The sequence below is a fragment of the Salmo salar genome, chromosome 27, assembly GCF_965601325.2.
Source record: "Salmo salar chromosome 27, fSalSal1, whole genome shotgun sequence".
NCBI classification, from domain to species: Eukaryota; Metazoa; Chordata; class Actinopteri; order Salmoniformes; family Salmonidae; genus Salmo; species Salmo salar.
Window position 1 is genome coordinate 13502266 of NC_138317.1, and position 22259 is coordinate 13524524.

General features: G+C 41.1%; 1 protein-coding gene across 1 annotated transcript; it reads left to right on the forward strand.

Annotated features, from left to right (window-relative positions):
- Positions 1-4959: 4959 nt before the first annotated feature.
- LOC106588341 (ubiquitin carboxyl-terminal hydrolase MINDY-1) lies at positions 4960-21155 on the forward strand. Its single transcript, XM_014177224.3, has 10 exons — positions 4960-5371; positions 5695-7075; positions 7761-7818; positions 9818-9882; positions 16692-16850; positions 16957-17059; positions 17300-17442; positions 17691-17888; positions 18190-18339; positions 18902-21155. The coding sequence occupies exons 2-10, from the start codon at positions 6371-6373 to the stop codon at positions 18980-18982; spliced, it is 1662 nt and encodes a 553-aa protein (XP_014032699.3). The 5' UTR covers positions 4960-5371; positions 5695-6370; the 3' UTR covers positions 18983-21155.
- The last annotated feature ends 1104 nt before the right edge of the window (positions 21156-22259 follow it).

The window sequence follows — 22259 nt, forward strand, 5'->3', positions numbered from 1 at the left end:
ACGCATATACAGTGCAGTGTCGTAAATTACAGTATACGAATGTTTAGCTAATGTGGGGTAACTAGTAGGCTACAGCTGTCAGTGTTCAGCAAGTTAACATTCAGTCATTTGAAATCCATTAACTCAATTCGATTTTCGTACTTGAACTAAAACGAACATTTGTGATTATCAATCTGTTAACGTTACTCAAAATATTACCACAATTTGCAGATAGCCTGTTTACTATCGTAAAGGTGTAAGAAATTAGAGCTAGCTAAGTTACTTAGTGCAAAGTAGGGCTAGCCATGATCAAACTAGTAATTTGGGCTGGTAGTTGATTTTAAGGTACAGTTATGATAATGGGGATTTGTAATTAAGATTGAGATTGGACTAAAATGTGGGTAATTGGATGCTTAGATGTAACCACAAACTGCCTTATTTTTGCATAGGGTCAATTAAACATGAAAAGAAAGGGAGAGATATCAGATGTATTTAAAAAAAAAAAAAAAAAGCACAAATAGGCAGATCAGGTGCAAACAGTCCCTACCTGAGGCTAGTCAGAGTTAGTGGTCAGACTGCATTTTCTATGTTTCGTTTTCCAGGTTTGGCCGAGTATGGTTTCCAATCAGAGGCAGGTGTCTTTCGTTGTCTCTGATTGGAAGCCATACTTAGGCAGCCTGTTTTCCTTTGGTTTTCGTATAGTCGTGGTGCCTTACGGAACTGTTGTTTGTTTATTTTGTTTAAGTGTTCCCTCATTAATAAAAGAAGATGAGCACTCAACACGCTGCGCCTTGGTCCAATCCTTTCAACGCATGTGACAACTACACATTTTAGCAGCTGTTAGTATCTAATCTTGTGGATCCCATAATTATACATTTCCATAGAGATATGACACATTATTTAATGTGTATTTCAGACATTTCAAGATCCAGAGATTGTGTTTGAAAACATTTCCCAGAACTCAGCATGGTACTAGGAAAAGGGCTTTCAACAGCTCCTGGTATAAGGACAATTCATGGCTTGAATATTCTGTAAATCAAGATTCAACTTATTGTTTCGCCTGTAGGCATTTTTCTCTGCCCAATACACCTGAATCTGCCTTCACATCACAGTCAGGTTTTTGTAACTGGAAAAAGGCGTTGTTTAAAGATTCTGGGTTTAAGCTCCATTCGAAGGCAGGGCATCATATCAATGCTATGTACAGTATGCTTGGAATCAGCGTAAAAGGGCTATTGACAGCAACTCATCAATGTTAGATGTCATAAATGAGGACCGGAAAACTGTACTTACATTAAAACAATTGCAGATGTTCTCCTATTAACTGCCACTCAAAATAAAGCGCAGAGAGGTCATCGAGTGTCTGATGACTCACAACAAGGGTAATGTTTTGACAATCTTAGAAGAAATAGCAAAGCATGACCCTCATAGAGAAAAGGATGAATGCATGTGGCAATGCTAAGTACACAAGCCACCAAATCCAGAACAAAGTTCTTGAGGGTTTAGCTGAGATGGTACAAAGTGAAATAATAAGAGAAGTAAAAGAAAGGGAAGTTTTTTGTGTAATTGCAGATGAAACCAAAGATTTAAAGAAAAAAGTCTTTAGCTGTGAGGTACTGTCCATGAAAGCTTTTTACACTTTCAGTCAGCTGAAAGCTTAGATGCAGGAGGTCTCACAAAAATTAAATTTGATTGCCTTGAAAAACATGGTCTGGACTACAGAAATAATCGTGTGGGGCAAGGCTATGACGGTGTAATGTGGTCTGTGTGTAGCTTGTGTAGAGGAGTCAAGCGCAGGACAGCAGATATGAGTAAATAAACCTAATTTACTCAAAATAGGCAAATAATATACAATAAAGCAAGCCCACATAACGGACCGTCTTACATACAAACAATTACTCACAAACAAACATTGGGGAAAAGAGGGTTAAATAATGAACAAGTAATTGGGGAATTGAAACCAGGTGTGTAAGACAAAGACAAAACAAATGGAAAATGAAAAGTGGATCGGCAATGGCTAGAAGGCCGGTGACGTCGACCGCCAAACGCCGCCCGAACAAGGAGAGGGACCGACTTCGGCGGAAGTCGTGACAGACGGTGCATCCGTCATGAGCGTAAAGCATTCTGGTGTGTCTACACGGATTAAAAACAGTGAAAGATTTGGATTTTTTTCTGTGCACTGTAATGCACATTGTTTGAATTTGGTTCTTGTCGATGCTGTAAAATCAGTGCCTGAAGCAGTTAACTTTTTTGCTCTCCTGCAGAAGCTTTATAACTTTGTATCTGGCTCATACGTTCATCTCAAGTGGCTTGCAGTTCAGAAAGAGCTGTATCCACAGCAACAGCCCAGGGAACTACAGAGACTTACGGATGTAAGGTGGGCATGCAGATACATGGAATGCCGTAATCTGAAGGACAGGCTTCCAGCAGTTCTGAGAGTGTTACAGGATATCACACTTGAAAATAGTGGTGATAGATCAGTGGAGGCAAGGGGCCTTCTTTTTCAGATAGATTTACATTTCATAGGGCTTTTGGTTACCTTTTGTAAAGTGCTTGGTGATGCCAAATGTCTTTCTGACATGCTCCAATCATGCTCTCTTGACCTAGCAAGGTCTGTGGATCTAGTAGGTGCCTTTACAGACACATTACAGGACCACAGAAGTGAGGGTTACTTTGGAGAACTATTGAAAGAGGTTGAAGAGATTGCAGAGCACTGCAAAATAAGTGAACAAACAGTGTGTAAAAGACAGTCTAAAACAAGCTTAAGATTTCACGACTCATTGATGATGAGCACTGTAGGACAGAAAAATAGAGACCAAAGTGATGGTGAGAGCTTCCAAAGAGCTATCTTTTATTAGGTGCTTGACAGTCTCACAGCTGAGCTGCAGAGGTGTTTTTCAAAGAAGAATTGCGAGATAATGCAAGGGGTCCAGTCTCTCAACCCAAAGAGTACAACATTCTTGAATGAGAAGCCTCTATTTGCTTTTGCTCAGACCTTTGAGTCAGATTTAGAGGACCTCAAAACATGAGGTTCATCAAACCAAGCGGGTTCTTGATAGGAGAGAGAAAAGTGGAAGGGACAGACCGTCTACTCTCCTTGACTTTGTTGTGTTTCTAGAACCTTATAAAGAGGTCTTCCATGAGCTATTTCGACTTTGTAAGATTTATCTCGTTACACCAGTCTGCAGTGCTTCTTGCGAGAGAAGCTTCTCAGCTTTAAAACTGATTAAAACCCACATTAGGACAACAATGGTTGATGACAGGTTAAGTCACCTCAGGAATTGTCAGTGTTGAGTCAAGGAGGGCACGCTGACTCAACGTGGATGAGTTTGTGAAACATTTTGCCAGTTCTCACCAGAACCGCAGAATTATGCTGTTTTAAATCTACCTAGGATAATTTGGCTCTTAGGCGGTCCCTCTGGTCATGATTAAAACCCGGACTGTGTACTAACTAGTACACTGACATTCTAAAATGATAAATCCAAAGGGTATCATGTCACACAGATTTAATTTGGTCTTGATTAGGTCAATTCCAAAACTTTACTTTGCTATTAGTTAACATAATATATGAGCATAAATATGATACTGTAAGTTTGTAATATTGATGGGCACCACAATAATTTATATTTTTCAAGTCCATTTGTGCTTGATACCTGGTATGTCAAATTGCAGTGTGTTTTTTTGTAAATACATTTTTTGGTAAATAAACTATGCAATTTATGTAACACACAAATGCTATCTTATCTCCTTGGTGCTTGAGCTTTATTTTCTGAAAATATTTTGGATGTTCAACACTTATAGACCCAGATTATATATTCATGAAAACAGAGTGACCCAAGTCTCTCCAGTATGTGAGTACTGTGTGTGTGTGTGTGTGTGTGTGTATGTGTGTGTGTGCGTGTGTAAGAAATTGAGCTGCAATTCCGAGGTAGACACACTGACAATTCTGACATATCTGCCACATTACATTACTGACAAAAGTTTGTACTTATAAAAAAGATATGTAACTTAGTAAAGGGAGATGTTAAGTAAGAATTGAACATGTAAATGTTAATTCATAGTCATAACATAGGGTTTGCACGTTTACAGATCTAATTTAACATTTACTTTTCATGTTTCACGCTGGCTTTTCTTACGATCCTAACAATTTACGTATAGATTTTCTTACGATCCTAACGATATGTAAGTTCAACCTATTGGCGCCTATCTCGCTCCATACATCAGTCTCAAGTCAAAGTCTAGTCCAGAGTATTGAGGCTCCAAGTCAAGTTTCAAGCTATTTTATTTTATATCAAGTCTCGTCTCAAGTCATCAAATTTGTGGCTGGAGTCAGACTCGAGTCCAAGCCATGTGAATCGAGTCCACAACTCTGGAGATTTGCATTTGTTTATGGTTTTAGGTACGTTTTTAAGCGCTACTGAACGAAGAGTCGTTTAGGAGCTAAATGAATGGCTCTTTTAGTTGAACTGAGCCAAATGAGCCGGCTCACTGAAAAGACTCGGAATCCACATCACTCGAAAGTGGTTGTGTTTACGCCGGTAAATTCATGACGTCACATGTGTAGGTGTCCCAATAAGCAAGTCCCTCCAGAGCTGTGTGTCCCATACTTTTCACCTCATGACAATATCAACACAACATATTTCCAGAATTTGTATATGTATTTTACCAACACAAATCCTACTTTTAGAATCAGAATGATGGTCAAGACAAGACAAGGGAGAAATTAAGCTGTGTGGGAATGGACGATTATACTATTTTATTCCGTTCCTTCATTAATGAGAGCAGGTGTTCATCCTCTTTATATATCACAGATGTCACACACAGTGTGAGACATCTCATCCATTACACGCTAAACACACATTTTAGACTTTCGTCTCTGCAACAAAACACAGCAAGGAGATATGACGCTCATGAACACGACCAGTATATTTACACCTGCAGTTCTCTCCTCCAACCACTCGTGTCCCCATGAAGATTACATTCACAATCATTTAATGTAGCTGGTGTTTGATTAATTCGCATATTTGCTGAGCATTTTCTTTTTTTTTTCCCGAAATATTTTTGGTTTGCATATTATACTAAATGTATTTAATGTTTGTAGCATGGTGCATGACATCTAAAAATGAGTCCCCCCCCCTGTGGTTAATGCAGCTCGGGACATCATTGTTTACAGACTGTGGTCACAGATATACAAATATTTGCTGTGGTAGTACAAGAGGAAGTAAAGTGGAGTAAGCGAGTTCAAGATAGCGACTGAGGAGACCGTGGCATGTAAATAGCATGGCTTTGTCAGCCAGCGAAGCTCGTTAACGTTTTCTGTTGATTGAACCAACAACAGTCTGCATTTCAGTACTTTTTGTTGTTGTTGCCATTTACGCTGTCAACTGGCTTCGTGGTAAGTTATTTTATTTTCTGCTGGTCAGCTAACGTTAGCTAGCCAGCTGCCAACATCATTGAGATGGTCATTGCCGGGTAACGTTAGTGATGGGAGCTATCAACTTCTGAGCTTCACCACGAGGCTATAGCCAGCTATGGTCCGGACGGTAGTCAGTTCTGGTGTTACTTGGCAGATGCAACATTTTCTAGACCGACTTTATAGTTAGCGTTACCATCTCAGTATTTTGTCAACCCCGGGGTCAGTCCTATCACGTAGTTAGAATAATCATTTGTGTTGTTAGAGAATAAGTTATTTCCCTGACTGATCTTTTTTTCTTGCAGGTATGGTACAATTTTGTAAGAATATGGTTACGCGAATTCTCCAGCTGATATTTTCAGACGAAGCTAAGAAGTCAACCATACCGCGCTGATATCCTAAAAACATACTGAGTCATCCATGTCACGAGGCAAGGGACAAGCTTGACCAGCTCCATCTCCCTTGTCACTTGTCCATCTCTCTGGTGTATTCCATTGTATAGTCAGGAAAATCACAACTTTTCTAACCAGATAAGTTTTGCCTCCCCCAAAGATAGATTTGCTCTAGGTTGTAGCTGCAATGTACTTTTGTTAAGGTTAAATTGATATATATTTTGTGTAAATATCGTTATCTTTTGTCAGAGGAAATCTTGTAGAGTTTTTTTGAAATCCACTCTGTCTTACAGTCTGAATGACATAAAACCGACAGAGTGACTGTGGATTCTGCTGTAGCCGTCCATTAACCCTGTTTTGCAAACTAAGGACACTGTTACTCAGGAATACCAGGGAACTGATTGTCGAGTAGATTTCCCTCGAGGTTCTCCTAGAAGGTCACTGCCAACTTTTAAAGCCGTGAATATACTTAATGTAAAGGGCTGAGTTTGTTTTTCTATGCTTATACAGCCTAAGCCTGAAGTAGTCTTTACCGACGACTTGGCCTTATTTTCTATTGATTAAGTGCTATATTGAACATTACCCAGCTATGGCGGATTCTGGCACAGAGATAGTCAGAGGAGATCTCCTGAGCGTTGTCAAAGATGACTGCTCTCTGACAGAGGCCATTTCTGAAGAGGGCGGCCTTACACCAGGGTCCTCTGTGGCTAAAGAAAGCCACAAAGCAGAACCCTTGGACCGTGAAGATTCCACCAAAGTCCCATCAGTCAAGACCCAAATTATGGAAGCAGAAGGTTCTGACAAACACAGTGGAACCGCACTCACGCCAGCCGCCACGTGTGCCGCCATGTCTGAAAATGGCACAACAGAAGAAGCTCAATCCACCCCGCAGAGCCAAACTCTGACCGAAGTGAACGGGGAGAGCTCAGAGGCCATGTTTGGAAGGTCGGACGAGAATAGCCAGTCGGCTACAAGCGACTCTCCCTCCTCCATCCGCAGCCTGGAGTTCTTCGAGGGCAACACCGGGAATGACGAGCCATTGTCGTCCTACTCTGCCCTGGGAAACGAGGGCCGCTCCCCCTCTGCTGACGTCCCCGGCCTGGTCAGTGACGTCCTGGCTGCCGCAGCCACGGGAGGAGCCACCGCCGCCCCGGACCCAGAGCCCATGATGCCGGCCTACTACTTTGTGAAATGGATCACCTGGAAGGAGAAGAAGACACCCATCATCACGCAGAGTGAGAACGGGCCCTGTCCCCTACTGGCCATCATGAACACCCTGTTTCTGCGCTGGAAGGTAATGTTGGACTGTAGAAACAGCTATATAGGACTAATGGGGTCCATGATTACGCATCTCAATTGTATTAAGTGGCTTTAGGCCTACATCTGCACTGATCTCAAAACATATGATAGGGTAAAGCAGTATATTGTAGGACTATTGGGGGATTTTGCATTCACTGGTCTGTTTCTTTTCAGATCAGTGCATATCAATGGAAGGAGACAAAAAAAGAAGGCTACTTTAGACTATTGAGATGCACGTTGCAAAATCCCCCAATATTCCTAAAATATACTGCTTTACCCTGTCATATGTTTTGAGATCAGTGCAGATGAAGTAGGCCTAAAGCCACTTAAGACAATTGAGATGTGTAATTGGCCTTCTTAAGGTGACTGAGAATAAGGGTGAGGATGACATCCGAGGTGTGTATGCATGCCAGAATTAGTGACATGACACAGGCGTGAGGGAAGTTTCTAGAAGCAGGAATTACAGGTTCACGTTAGGGTGTGATGAGCCGTAGTTAAGAGAACACCAAAGCCTTCTGAATCCTATAATCTTGTTTGTACCATCAACATCTTTCAAAATCGAGGCAACACAGAATTTACGTTTATAAATGGCAGGATGTCAGCTTCAGAGAGTATTGTTTTAATGAACATTGGTCAAGAAAAGTGCTTACAAATTATAATCATGTGTGATTTGTCTTCAGGCCAAGCTACCCGCCCAAACAGAAGTAGTCACCACAGAGGACCTGATGGCTCACCTTGGTAAGAAACAAGGAAGTGTATTGACTGTACATCCATACAGACTTTGTTACACTGAAGTTATTGCTTTGTAACTTCCAGTAAACAACACATTTTCATACATTACACTGAGGTTGTCATGAACACATGAAAATACGAGTAACTAAAGAGACTGCATATTATCAGGCAGTAAATTAAAGATCATCTCTGGCCCTATGCTCCAGGAGCCAAGGGCTTCAGTCATTGAAAGATCTAGCAAATTGGAAACGCAGTCAACTCTGACCATTACCATGGAGAAATACAGTGCCTTCAGAAAGTATTCACGCCCCTTGACTTTTTGTGTTACCGCCTGATTTTGAAATGGATTCAATTGAGATTTTGTGTCACTGTCCTACACACAATACCCCACCACGTCAAAGTGGAATTGTGTTTTTAGAAATGTTTACAAATGTAATTAAAAGGGAAAATGCCTCGAGTATTCAACCCTTTTGTTATGGCAAGCCTAAATAAGTTCAGGAGTACAAATGTGCTTAACAAATCACATAAGTTGCATGGACTCACTGTGTGCAGTAATAGTGTTTAACATAAAAAAATTTAATGACTACCTCATCTCTGTACCCCACACATACAATTACAGTGCATTCAGACCCCTTTTACTTTTTCCACATTTTGTTACCTTACAGCCTTATTCTAAAATTGATGAAATCACAGATGAGGGGAGAAAAAACAATTTAACACATTTTAGAATAAGGCTGTAATGTAACAAGCCAAGGGGTCTGAATACTTTCTGAATTCACTGTATTGGTAAGGTCCCTCAGTCGAGCAGTGAATTTCAAACAGATTCAACCATGAAGACCAATGCCGTGCGACGATGGGCACCTATTGGTAGATGGGTACAAAAAAAACCACCCAGTCACACTACAAAGATACAAGTGTCACTCCTAACTCAGTTGCCGTAGATGAAGGAAACCACTCAGGGATTTCACCATGAGGCCAATAGTCACTTTAAAACAGTTTAATTGCTGTGATAGGAGAAAACTGAGGATGGATCAACAACATTGTAGTTACTCCACAATACTAACCTAAATGACAGTGTGAAATGAAGCCTGTACAGAATCAAAATATTACAAAACATGCATCCTGTTTGCAATAAGGCACTAAAGTAAAACCGCAAAAAAGGTTAACTTTATGTCCTGAATACAAACATTATGTTCGGGGCAAACACAACACATCACTGAGTATAACTCCATATTTTCAAGCATGGAGGTGGCTGCATCATATTATGGCTATGCTTGCCAGCAGAAAAGACAGGGGAGATTTTTGGGATAAAAAGAAACGGAATAGAGCTAAGCACAGGCCAAATCCAACTGGAAAACCGGAAGACAAACACTGGAAGACAAATTCCCCTTTCAGCAGGACAGTAACCTAACACACAAGGCCAAATATACACTGAAGTAACTTACCAAGATGACATTGAATGTTCCCGAGTGGCCTAGTTACAGTTTTGACTTAAATCGGTTTGAAAATCTATGGTAAGACTTGGCTATCTATCAATGCTGAACAACCAACTTGACAGATCAAATAATTTGTTTAAGAATAATGTGCAAATGTTGTAGAATCCAGGTGTGCAAAGCTCTTAGAGGCTTACCCAGAAAGACTCTACAGCTGTAATCACTGCCAAAGGTAAATATAACATGTATTGACACACGTGTGAATTCTTATGTAAATGAGATCTGTATTTAATTTAATACATTTGCAAACATTTCTAAAAACATGTTTGCACTTTCTCCTTATGGGGTAGTGTGTGTGTGTGTGTGTGTGTGTGTGTGTGTGTGTGTGTGTGTAGATGGGTGAGAACATATAATCAATTTAGAATTCAGGCTGTAACACAACAAAGTGGGTATGAATGCTTTCTGAACGCACTGTATATCATAACACGCATTTCTGTTTGGTCACTCACTGTCTGAAAACCAGATTACCCATTTTTGTTTTTATACTCCCGCACTTTGTGTTTCTGCCACAGGGGAGTGCGTATTGTCCATCAAACCCAGGGAGGAGGCTGAGGGAATGGAGCTCAACTTTCAGCAGGTAAACTCACCTCTGTATAAACACACATCTGTCCACTTGGCTTATTTATGACACTGTCGGTGTCTGAATGTTTTTTCGGAAGCTGCGCTAGCGTGGGTGCATTTGTGTTTGGACGTGTGCGTCTGCAGGTGCAGGTCTGTCTGCGTTGTCTACTTCACAGGAGGTTGGGGGCACCTTTTTAATTGGGGAGGATGGGCTCGTGGTAATTGCTGGTGTGGAATAAGTTAAATTGTTTCAAATAAATCAAACAAATGGCTTCCATGTGTTTGCCATTCCATTTACAACCGTTCCGGCCATTATTATGAGCCGTCCTCCCCTCAGCAGCCGCCAATGGTCTATATTTTTGTAGCTGTGTGCACAAAATTGTGTGTGTGGTTGGGTGTAAGTTAGTGACAAATTTTTAAGGGGAAGTGGAGTTCACAGCAGAGGCAGAAGCCTGTGTCATCAGTGCTAAGTCACACCAGCTGCCACTAGAGTACCACAATAAGGAGTTTAGGGAATAACAAGGATTCAAAATGACTGAACTGAAAATGTACAGTAAGGTGTAAGCCTCAAACAAATGGGTGGCACCTGTGTGGATGCAGCCAATTCACTTAATGGTCATTAGCAGCTCTTTATTACAAAGTGACTTCAAGTCAAGCCATCTGTTTGGTATGTGTGGCTCATGCAGGAATCAAACCCATGTTCTTGATGTTGTAAGCACCATGATCCAACCACCTGGCTCTGACACACATGGGGTTCAGAGCTAATCAATGTGGTTCCTTTACGGGTGAACCCAATTATTCGACTGGACTATAGGCTGTTGGTCGACCAATTTTTATTTTATTGTCGAGCAGTGTGGTGTGTGTGTGTGTGTGTGTGTGTGTGTGTGTGTGTGTGTGTGTACAGTTGAAGTCTTGACGTTTACATACACTTAGGTTGGAGTCATTAACTCGTTATTCAACCACTCCACAAAGTCTGGTTAACAAACTATAGTTTTGGCAAGTCGGCAAGTCTAATTTGTGCACGACACAAGTAATTTTTCCAACAATTGTTTACAGACAGATTATTTCACTTATAATTATAATTCCAGTGGGTCAGAAGTTTACATACACTAAGTTGACACGGCCTTTAAACAGCTTGGAAAATTCCATAAAATTATGTCATGGCTTTAGAAGCTTCTGATAGGCTAATTGACATCATTTGAGTCAATTGGAGGTGTACCTGTGGATGTATTTCAAGGCCTACCTTCAAACCCAGTGCCTCTTTGCTTGACATCATGGGAAAATCAAAAGAAATCAGCCAAGATCTCAGAAAATAAATTAAAGAGCTCCACAAGTCTGGTTCATCCTTGGGAGCAATTTCCAAATGCCTGAAGGTACCACGTTCATCTGTACTAACAATAGTACGCAAGTTTAAACACCATGGGACCACGCAGCCATCATACCGCTCAGGAAGGAGACGCATCCTATCTCCTAGAGAGGAACGTACTTTGGTGCGAAAAGTGCAAATCAATCCCAGAACAACAGCAAAGGACCTTGTGACAATGCTGAAGGAAACGGGTGCAAAGTATCTATATCCACAGTAAAACGAGTCCTATATCGACATAACCTGAAAGGCCGCTTAGCAAGGAAGAAGCCACTGCTCCAAAACCGCCATAAAAAAGCCAGACTACGGTTTGCAACTGCACATGGGGACAAAGATTGTACTTTTTGGAGAAATGTCCTCTGGTCTGATGAAACAAAAATGGGCCATAATGAGCATCGTTATTTTTGGAGGATAAAGGGGGAGGCTTGCAAGCCGAAGAACACCATCCCAACTGTGAAGCACAGGGCTGGCAGCATCATGTTGTGGGGGTGCTTTGCTGCAGGAGGGACTGGTGCACTTCACAAAATAAATGGCATCATGACGAATGAAAATGATGTGGATATATTGAAGCAACATCTCAAGACATCAATCAGGAAGTTAAAGCTTGGTCGCAAATGGGTTTTCCAAATGGACAATGACCCCAAGCATACTTCCAAAGTTATGGCTTAAGGACAACAAAGTCAAGGTATTGGAGTGGCCATCACAAAGCCCTGAGCTCAATCCCATAGAAAATGTGTGGGCAGAACTGAATAGGCATGTGCGAGCAAGGAGGCCTACAAACCTGACTCAGTTACACCAGCTCTTTCAGGAGGAATGGGCCAAAATTCACCCAACTTATTGTGGGAAGCTTGTGGAAGGCTACCCAAAACGTTTGACCCAAGCTAAACAATTTAAAGGCAATGCTACCAAATACTAATTGAGTGTATGTAAACTTGTGACCCACTGGGAATGTGATGAAAGAAATAAAAGCTGAAATAAATCATTCTCTCTACTATTATTCTGCCATTTCACCTTCTTAAAATAAAGTGGTGATCCTAACTGACGTAAGACAAGGAATTTTTACTAGGATTAAATGTCAGGAATTGTGAAAAACTGAGTTTAAATGTATTTGGCTAAGGTGTATGTAAACTTCTGACTCTCATACATACATACATACATACATACATACATACATACATACATAAAGCTGTCAAAATGGCTTAAGAACAACAAAGTCAAGGTATTGGAGCGGCCATCACAAAGCCCTGACCTCAATCCCATAGAAAATTTGTGGGCAGAACTGAAAAAGCACACACACACACACACACACACACATTTATTTATTTCGCACTAGAAACCGTTCTTCTTTGCTCCCATCTCAGTGAACTAGTCCATTGCTGAGGCCGCAGGGATGGCACAGTCCAAAAAGAATGGGAGTGTAGCTGCACAATGCACAACTCGCTCCCGCCAGTTTGTGCACATTCATTGATTCATAACTTCCCTGTGGGAATTGTTTGTGTTTTGATTGTTAGTACCGTAATTTTCGGACTATTAAGCGCACCTGAATATAAGCCGCACCCACTGAATTCAAAAAATATATATATATATATATATATATATATATATATATATATATATATATATATTTTTAACATAAATAAGCCGCACATGTCTATAAGCCGCAGGTGCCTACCGGTACATTAACCTGTTATGGCTAGGGGGCAGTATTTTCACGGCCGGATAAAAAACGTACCCGATTTTAATCTGATTATTACTCCTGCCCAGAAACTAGAATATGCATATAATTATTAGCAGTTTCTAAAACTGTTTGAATGGTGTCTGTGAGTATAACAGAAGTCATTTGGCAGGCCAAAACCTGAGAAGATTCCATGCAGGAAGTGCCCTGTCTGACAATTTCTTGCCCTTCTTGATTATCTCTATCCAATACAGGGGATCTCTGCTGTTACGTGACACTTCCTACGGCTCCCATGGGCTCTCAGAAGGCGGCAAAAAGCTGCATCGTGGCTTTGCAGGCTCTGGCTGAAAAACATTCGCGCGTTTGGATAGTGGCCAGTCACAGTACTATGAAACTGAGGCGCGTGCATGAGTCGACTCCATTGTTTATTTTCTCTCTCTTTGAACGAAAACCACCAGTCCCGGTCGGAATATTATCGCTTTTTTACGAGAAAAATTGCATAAAAAATGATTTTAAACAGCGGTTGACATGCTTTGAAGTACGGTAATGGAATATTTAGGAATATTTTGTCACGAAATGCGTCGTGCACGTGGCCCTTATTTACACTTCGGATAGTGTCTTGAACGTACGAACAAAACGCCGCTATTTGGATATAACTATGGATTATTTTTAACCAAACCAACATTTGTTATTGAAGTAGCAGTCCTGGGAGTGCATTCTGACGAAGAACACCAAAGGTAATCAAACTTTTCTAATAGTAAATCGGAGTTTGGTGAAGGCTAAACTTGCTGGGTGTCTAAATAGCTAGCCCTGTGATGCCGGGCTATGTACTCAGAATATTGCAAAATGTGCTTTCACCGAAAAGCTATTTTAAAATCGGACACCTCGATTGCACAAAGGAGTTCTGTATCTATAATTCTTAAAATAATTGTTTTTTGTGAACGTTTATCGTGAGTAATTTAGTAAATTCACCGGAAGTGTTCGGTGGGAATGCTAGTTCTGAACGTCACATGCTAATGTAAAAAGCTGGTTTTTGATATAAATATGAACTTGATTGAACAAAACATGCATGTATTGTATAACATAATGTCCTAGGGTTGTCATCTGATGAAGATCATCAAAGGTTAGTGCTGCATTTAGCTGTGGTTTTGTTTTTTGTGACATTATATGCTAGCTTGAAAAATGGGTGTCTGATTATTTTTGGCTGGGTACTCTGCTGACATAATCTAATGTTTTGCTTTCGCTGTAAAGCCTTTTTGTAATCGGACAGTGTGGTTAGATAAAGGAGAGTCTTTAAAATGCTGTAAAATAGTCATATGTTTGAAAAATTGAAGTTTTTGTATTTTTGAGGAATTTGTAATTCGCGCCACGCCTATCATTGGATATTGGAGCAGGTGTTCCGCTAGCGGAACGTCTAGATGTAAGAGGTTAAAACAAATTAACTTTACACAGGCTTTAACGAAACACTGCTTGTAACAAAAAATAAAAAATTTGCAGTAAGCTTTAGTTGTCTTTTTGCACTGAGTCAATTCCTCACACTGCTGTTTCCAACGTCTTATCGTTGACTCATTAAGACCAAGCTCCCGTGCAGCAGCTCTATTTCCTTTTCCAACAGCCAGATCAATCGCCTTCAACTTGAAAGCTGCATCATATGCATTTCTCCATGTCTTTGCCATGATGAGGGTGACAAAATGACTACCGTAATCAGAATGATGGGAAGTTTGAGAGTGCTCGATTTAATCTAAACAGTAAACAAAAAAGTGGTTTGACCTTAACCCGTTCGGCAATTTCATTGGTCTAATGAAAGCTTCATGCCACCAAAAAACTGAGCACGTCAAAGAATGTGTTTTCTTTTGGAGAAAAAAAATTGAAAGCGGGAAAAATCCATATATTAGCCACGTCATTGTTAAGCCGCGAGGTTCAAAGCGTGGGAAAAAAGTTGCGGCTTATAGTCCGGAATTTACGGTATATCAATTCACCATTTACATAGGGTATATCACCTGTAGTAAATTTACTGGTAATTGCTTCAATTTCTAATCTACAATTTTTGTTAGGTTACGTTAATGCATTCAATATATTATTATTCCAGTATTTTACTGTTCTCATTGTTGGAGTGGACACATTGTTTGCAGAGTTCATAACCTATGCTACACTTGAGAAACAAGTTTTGGTTTATTTAATTCCATTTACGAGTTTTGTCAATTTTTGTCCTTGTCTTTTGTTTGGAGCAGTCCTGTCAATGTTGAGTAAGGACACGCACCTGATTACGCATAGAAGTAGGTTTATATGCTACCTGGCCTGCTTGCAAATGTAGGCATATAAATGTGCCCATTTGGTGTTTCTGATAGTATTTCTGATTGGATTAATGCACCACCACTGTGGAGCTTCTCAAATGAATATTCTCCTCAAACAGCAAGCAAACAAAGTCTATTTTTACATCCATTGAGTGACAATTCCACAATGTATTTTCAATATCTTTCCAGTTATCTCCATTTTGATAACAACTCGGCGAGAAAAGGAAAAATGTAATGCTCTGATCCAGTGGAATGTCATAAAATAGGCCTACCTGATTACTTCTTATCGCTTGCGCAAATTGCCTACAGCTGTGTCTGTCCGAGCTCACTGGTACACTGAATATTTTCTGCAATGTTGCAAGGAGCTTCAGGCCCAACCCAAGCTAATAGTTGATACAATGTTTCAAGTTCGTTGCAGACAGGCCATGTGTATTTTTGTCAGGATATTTTCTACCTGCAGGCTGCAATGTTTTTATTTGTTGGCTTTTATAGACTTTTTTTACTTAGCCCAGTTGGCAGTGTAAGTTACTTTTTAAGTTTGTTTCATTTAGATTTGGATAGAATTGTCATTAACCAGATGAATGATTTTGAGATACGAAGACGTTGTTAGTATAAATGAAATGAAAATGTGCATATGAAAACCATAACTGGCACGCAGATTGGTAGAAATGGTAAGATAAATTGGCATTCCACAGGAGAGTTTCCCGACTCCTCGTGTAGCCTATTACCAGCAACTTCAGGAGAGTAATGGCAGAATCGGAGAAAGCCGTAATGGGAGGAGGATTTTTTTCTTTTTTTTCTTCTTCTGGTTATTTTGATCTCTTGCTCCCTGTTGAGTCTTTTGTGTCATATTTCATCAGTGATCTTGACAAGCTAAATACATATAGTTGATTTTATTAAACACAGGGTGTGTATACATATGGAAAAATACACGTTTTAAAATTGACTAATCGATTGGTCGAAAGAACAGACTACTTTCGGTCGACCCATATTTTCTTAAAGGGACAACCCTAGGTTCATTTTTCATTGCTAAACTCAGAGGATTCTAGTTAACTGCTCAGTTTCACTCAAACACCATATTGTAGGAGTCGACAGTGACAGATATTTTAGGTATGCTTGAGAGTGCAGGTCTCTTGGAAACACTTGTGAACTTTGAACTACAAGATTAACCTGCATATCCACTTAGCTTTATCCTTCAGCATTCTCATACCTTACATGTCAATGGAACTGAGGTGTAAACCATATGAGAAAATTATTTAGGAACAGCTGATACTGTTCTTCTGTGCAACCAACTCTACATCGTATGCAAGTACGATTCCATTCCATCTCAACAAAAAATATTAATTCAAATGACTCTTAGAAAATGGTCTGATCTTCAATTCTAGAAGTTCATCTCAAAATCGACTGTAATCGAAACAGTAGTAACCCCCAACCCAGGTTTCCAACATCTGTAGTTTTCTAATAAACATCATTTTTTATCTTTGAATCCGCAGAACATGAGCGATGCCATGGCAGTTCTGCCAAAGCTGTCCACGGGCCTTGACGTCAACGTGCGCTTCACAGGTGTGTCGGACTTTGAGTACACACCAGAGTGTATCGTCTTTGACCTGCTGGATATCCCACTCTACCATGGCTGGCTGGTGGACCCTCAGGTAAGCGACATTTGTAGAACATGTGAAGGTAAAAGCCCTCCTTTCACAATTAATGCCCCAAATCCCTTGTTTTGGGCTTCAGTTTAAAAGTATTTTCTTTCTCCAGAGCCTTGAGATGGTGGCAGCGGTGGGAAAGCTAAGCTACAACCAGCTGGTAGAGAAGATCATTGGCTACAAGCATTCGGACGACAGCAGCCGTGTCAGTGAAGGTAGAGGACCTTCTGAATCCTTACTTGACATACATTTGAGTTGTCACCAACCCTTGTCCTGGTGAGCTACAGGTGGTGCAGACTTATATTCAAGCCCAGCTCTAATAAACTGGTTTTATTGATGAGGGTCTTGATGGGAAGTTGATCAAATAATCCCAATTGCATTCTGTTCACTTGGCCGTTTCCTCTGTAATACAGCTATTCCCCTTACTCTCTTATGCTGACACTTCTCCGTCTCAGGTTTGGTGGCAGAGCAGTTTCTGGAGTCCACAGCGACCCAGCTATCGTACCACGGACTTTGTGAGCTCAACACTACAGTCAAGGAGGGCGAGCTGTCTGTATTCTTCAGAAACAACCACTTTAGCACTATGATAAAGCACAAGGTGCGTGTGTGTGCGTGCGTGTTGGTAAGGGAATTTATCAATGGCTCAATCTATAGGGTGCAACATATAGAACCTTGCAGATAGAAATGGCATATATAGATAAGACTGTATTGTACATGACAGCGACATATAGCACGTTCTGTAACGTTCCCTCAAGCGCCCTGCAGTAGCACAACGTTCTCTAAAACGCTGCTTACCACCACCCCCCCAGTGAATGACTTCTAACCTTTGACCTTGTGACCCCACAGGGCCACCTGTACCTGTTGGTGACAGACCAGGGCTTCCTGCAGGAGGAGGGGCTGGTGTGGGAGAGCCTACACAACGTGGAGGGCGACGGCAACTTCTGCGACTCAGACTTCCGCCTGTGCCACCCGCCCCAGAGGAGCGTCCTCGTGACACAGCCCGACAATCTCACGCCCCAGCAGCAGCAGAGACAGATCGACCAGGTCAGTGACCCCCCCCCCCACTCCACAACACACCGCCACCATTTTTCGTTTGAGGATACCTGTTGATTGAGAAGGGGGCAGTATCCAATGCGCCACAGAGACGATCTCCATGTCTTATGCTGCAGCTAGATACTTACGTTATTTTTATGTGTAGAACTGCCACGCTGTCTGTGTCTAACGTGATCCTAACTTGAGATCTGTATGTACTGTAAATCATGCATGGACGTTAAGGTTTTCAGCCTCTATGCACATTTCCATGACTACACATTCACTCACCTCGTGGTGTATGCTTGGTTGCCAGGACTACCTGGTGGCCATGTCTCTGCAGCAGCAGCAGGGGGCGGCCCCGGGGCCCGTCAGTGACCTGGACCTGGCCAGACGGCTGCAGGAGGAGGAGTACCAGCAGCAGCAGCAGCAGCAACAAGGTCCCTCCCAGGCCCCAGCACAGCAGGTAACCAACCACACACTATCAAGACATTTACTAGAAGGAAAGATGGTGCCCTCTCTAGGCTTTACTTCAACAGTATGACAGATTTACACAATACAACAGTATAGACCTGTGATATTCAAGACTTCCCCATGAATATTTTTTTTTTTTTTATGCAATTTTGAGTAAATTTATTTTTCTTTTAATTTGGATAAGAGATGAATTTAAGGTTATTTCTTGATGTAAAAATCAAAATGCACTGATATTTAAGATTCTCGTTAGATGTGGGTTTGCAAAAAAAATGAGGTCCCTTAGAAATTCTGGCTGAAAAAATGGGGTCCCCGCTGAAAATGTTTGACTACTGGTATAGACAATTGGTAAAGAAAGTGTCCCCTGGTGATTTTTCCATCACACTACAATTTATTTGAGCAGAAAATATGAAGGACTCATTGCACTCTTTCACCACGGTGCAGTGTTGTACTTTTCTGGTACTAGGTTAAAAGACAACTTTCTGTTATCTTTGATTCATAAACGTCCTACATAGAAGCTTGTCCATTTCCTGTATGAATGTTTGTTTTGCTTCCAGGTGAGAGGTCAAGTGGCAGCCAAGCCGGGAGGTCAGAGGAGACGGGAGAAAAAGGATGATTCCGACTGTGCCATATTATAGCGACACCTAAACTTACCCTAGTCCCCATTAGCCTGCACTTCATTGCATTAAGCCAACCCCTAACACACACACACACACACAGTTAGGGGATTGTGCCCCTGCCATCTCAATGCCAAACTCACCCTTCACACTAAACCTAACCTCGAGGTTGTACCTCACTCACTACCTCCCCATTTCTCACCCTTGTTCTTCTTTGAACATCCAGGCCAGAAAGTGGCAGTACTAGTCCCGCTTTGCTAGACCACAGAATAGTATCTAAACGTGAATTGAGGCTGCAGAGAGGAAATCCAACGCAGTTAGTTGGTTACAGCAGCTGAGAATCATCCAAGACACGTCACAACCCAGGTAGAGTCACACATCAGGGGTCGTCTTCTATTCAGCTATCACTGCCCCTCTTGAGGAATATGAGAGAAGTTTGTAACTGTGGTCTGGTTTGGTTTCTATGGCAACGAGGCAGGCAGTGGTCTGATTTGTAAGATAAGTGGACAGAAAGTGAAGGTCTAAATTTTAAAGGGAAGTCACTACAGCTCTGACCAACTGATGCATCTTAATGGCTGATGCAACTTTTGAAATGGCAAAGAGTCGCCTTAGAAAGCCCTGTTTTTAAGCAAACTGTCGGGTAGTCGTCATCTGATGCATTTAAGCCATGATGGAAACTCGAGTACATTCCTGTCCTATACAGAACAATGCACAATTATGCCTGGGTGGAGAAGCGGACTCTGCAAGCCCGAGGAACGAACGAAGAGATGGCCTTGAGGGCCGTGTTCCCCAAAGTCCTATCTGCTAGAGTAAGCATGGGCTTTACTTTCGCTGTCATAATGGTGTACTATGCTGTAGTTAGTAGCAGGGAGGAATTATACAGAAGTAGAATGGTATGGGCAGTGAAGGGGTTCTGCTGGAGCATCTTTTGTGGATGACTTTTAAGATCAGTGGGGGGTTAAAGATGACTATATGGGAATAAGAGTCGCATTAAAGGTCCAATGCAGCTGTTTTTATCTCAATTTTAAATAATTGCTAGGTAAGAATTTAAATGGTCAAAAAGAAACAAATGGCTTCTTAGGAAAGAGCAATTTCTGGAGCAAGAATTTTGATAGGACTGTCTGTCTGCGAGTGGTCGGAGTGGGGAGGGGAAACCTGAAAATTAGCTGAGAGGTTTGGAACTCTTTCTTATTGGTCTATTAACCCATTTCAGGCAGGCCAAAATTTCATCCCACCACCACAGGCTAATATTTCTGAATTTAACAGTATTATTCCAACATCAGTGTGGAAATATATATATATATATATATACACTGAACAAAAATATAAATGCAACAATTTCAATAATTTTAAAGTTACAGTTCATATAACGAAATCAGTCAATTGAAAGAGAAATAAATTAGGCCGTAATCTATGTATTTCACATGACAGGGCAGGGGTGCAGCCATGGTTGGACCTGGGAGAGCATAGGCCCACCCACTTGGGAGCCAGGCCCAGCCAATCAGAATGGGTTTTTCCCAACAAAAGGGCATTATTACAGACAGACATTATGGTAGAGAAATTAACATAACATTTTCTGGCAACCGCTCTGGTGGACATGTCTGCAGTCAGCATGCCACTCAACTTGATACCTCTGTGGCATTGTGTGACAAAACTGCACATTTTAGTGGCCATTAATTGTCCCCAGCACAAGGTGCACCTGTGTAATGATCGTGCTGTTTAATCAGCTTCTTGATATGCCACACCTGTCAGATGGATGGATTATCTTGGCAAAGGAGAAATGCTCACTAACAGGGATGTAAACTAATTTGTGCACAAAATTTGAGAGAAATACACTTTTTGTGCATATGGAATATTTCTGGGATCTTTTACTTCAGCTCATGAAACATGGGGCGTTAATATTTTTGTTCAGTCTACATAAGACAGGTAAATCACGTTTTTGACTGCACTGGGCCGCTTGAAGCAACTATGAGAAGTCTGCATTTGATTTACAGTACTTAACGAATAAAGTTCAGGCAGTTAATTCAGTTTTGAGACGGTCGGTTATACAGGTCCTTTTGAAGTAGCTTTAGGGGGAGGGGCTTTTATCAACACTACAGAAATAGACCACACCTTGACGCCAAGTGTTAATCGTCGCCACTTCTTGCTTTGAATTTACTTTGTCATGTCAGTAAATTAAAATCTAAACAAATGATCATGGTGTTCAATGACTCATTTGTTGTCTGTAAATATCATTAATTACTTCACATAATCGACTCATACAACCAATCCTTCGGGGCCGTCTTGAAACACCATATCTTAGATGCCTCTCTGCCTCTTGCTTTATTCTATTATTTATTTTCCATCTTGTCAACTTTTTCTGTTTTGTCTTTGAGAGAGAGAGATATACTGTGTACAAAACATTAAGAACTCTTTTCATGACAGACTGACCAGGTGAATCCAGTTGAAAGCTATGATCCCTTATTGATGTCACTTGTTAAATCCACTTCAATCAGTGTAGATGAAGGGGAGGAGACCGGTTAAAGAAGGGTTTTTAAGCCTTGAGACATGGATTGTGTATCTTAAATCAAAGTTTATTTGTCATGTGCGCCGAATACAACAGGTGTAGACCTTACAGTGAAATGCTTACTTACAGGCTCTAACCAATAGTGCAAAAAAAGGTATTAGGTGAACAATGGGTAAGTAAAGAAATAAAAACAACATTAAAAATAATTTGTGCCAATGTGCGGGAGCACTGGTTGATCGGGCCAATTGAGGTAGTATGTACATGAATGTATAGTTAAAGTGACTATGCATATATGATAAACAGAGTTTATCAGCAGCGTAAAAGAGGGGTTGAGGGGGCACACAGTGCAAATAGTCCGGGTAGCCATTTGATTACCTGTTCAGGAGTCTTATGGCTTGGGAGTAAAAACTCTCCTCTCCGCCCTTTGTTCTTTCTCTTCATCGTCTCTTTTAGAGCAGTTCTATCTATCTTCTCTTCCTGAGAAGGGAGTTTGGCAATTGTAGTGTGAGAATCTTACTTTCATCCCTGTTGTTCTTTGTATCCATCTGAGAGGGATTGTGCCAGCATAGAGAATATTTGATGCCCTGAGTCTGACAACTGACAAACCTGAAATACACACACACACACGACCACCCTCATTTACAGCCTTGGGCACATATTTAACACACTTAGACATGACTAAGTCATTCAGTAATGTAGCCTATTCCTATTATCACACATTTACATGCTGTATTAACACACACAGAGTACAGACTTACCAGGTGATGCAGCACTGCGGCCGCAAGTCAGCCT

What these genes read in the sequence shown, in the direction of transcription:
- LOC106588341 (XM_014177224.3), top strand. Translation starts at nt 6,371, where the DNA reads ATGGCGGATTCTGGCACAGAGATAGTCAGAGGAGATCTCCTGAGCGTT. An exon ending in CCCTGTTTCTGCGCTGGAAG is followed by an intron (nt 7,076 to 7,760) that starts GTAATGTTGGAC and finishes ATTTGTCTTCAG; the next exon opens with GCCAAGCTACCCGCCCAAAC. An exon ending in GCTGGCTGGTGGACCCTCAG is followed by an intron (nt 16,851 to 16,956) that starts GTAAGCGACATT and finishes TTCTTTCTCCAG; the next exon opens with AGCCTTGAGATGGTGGCAGC.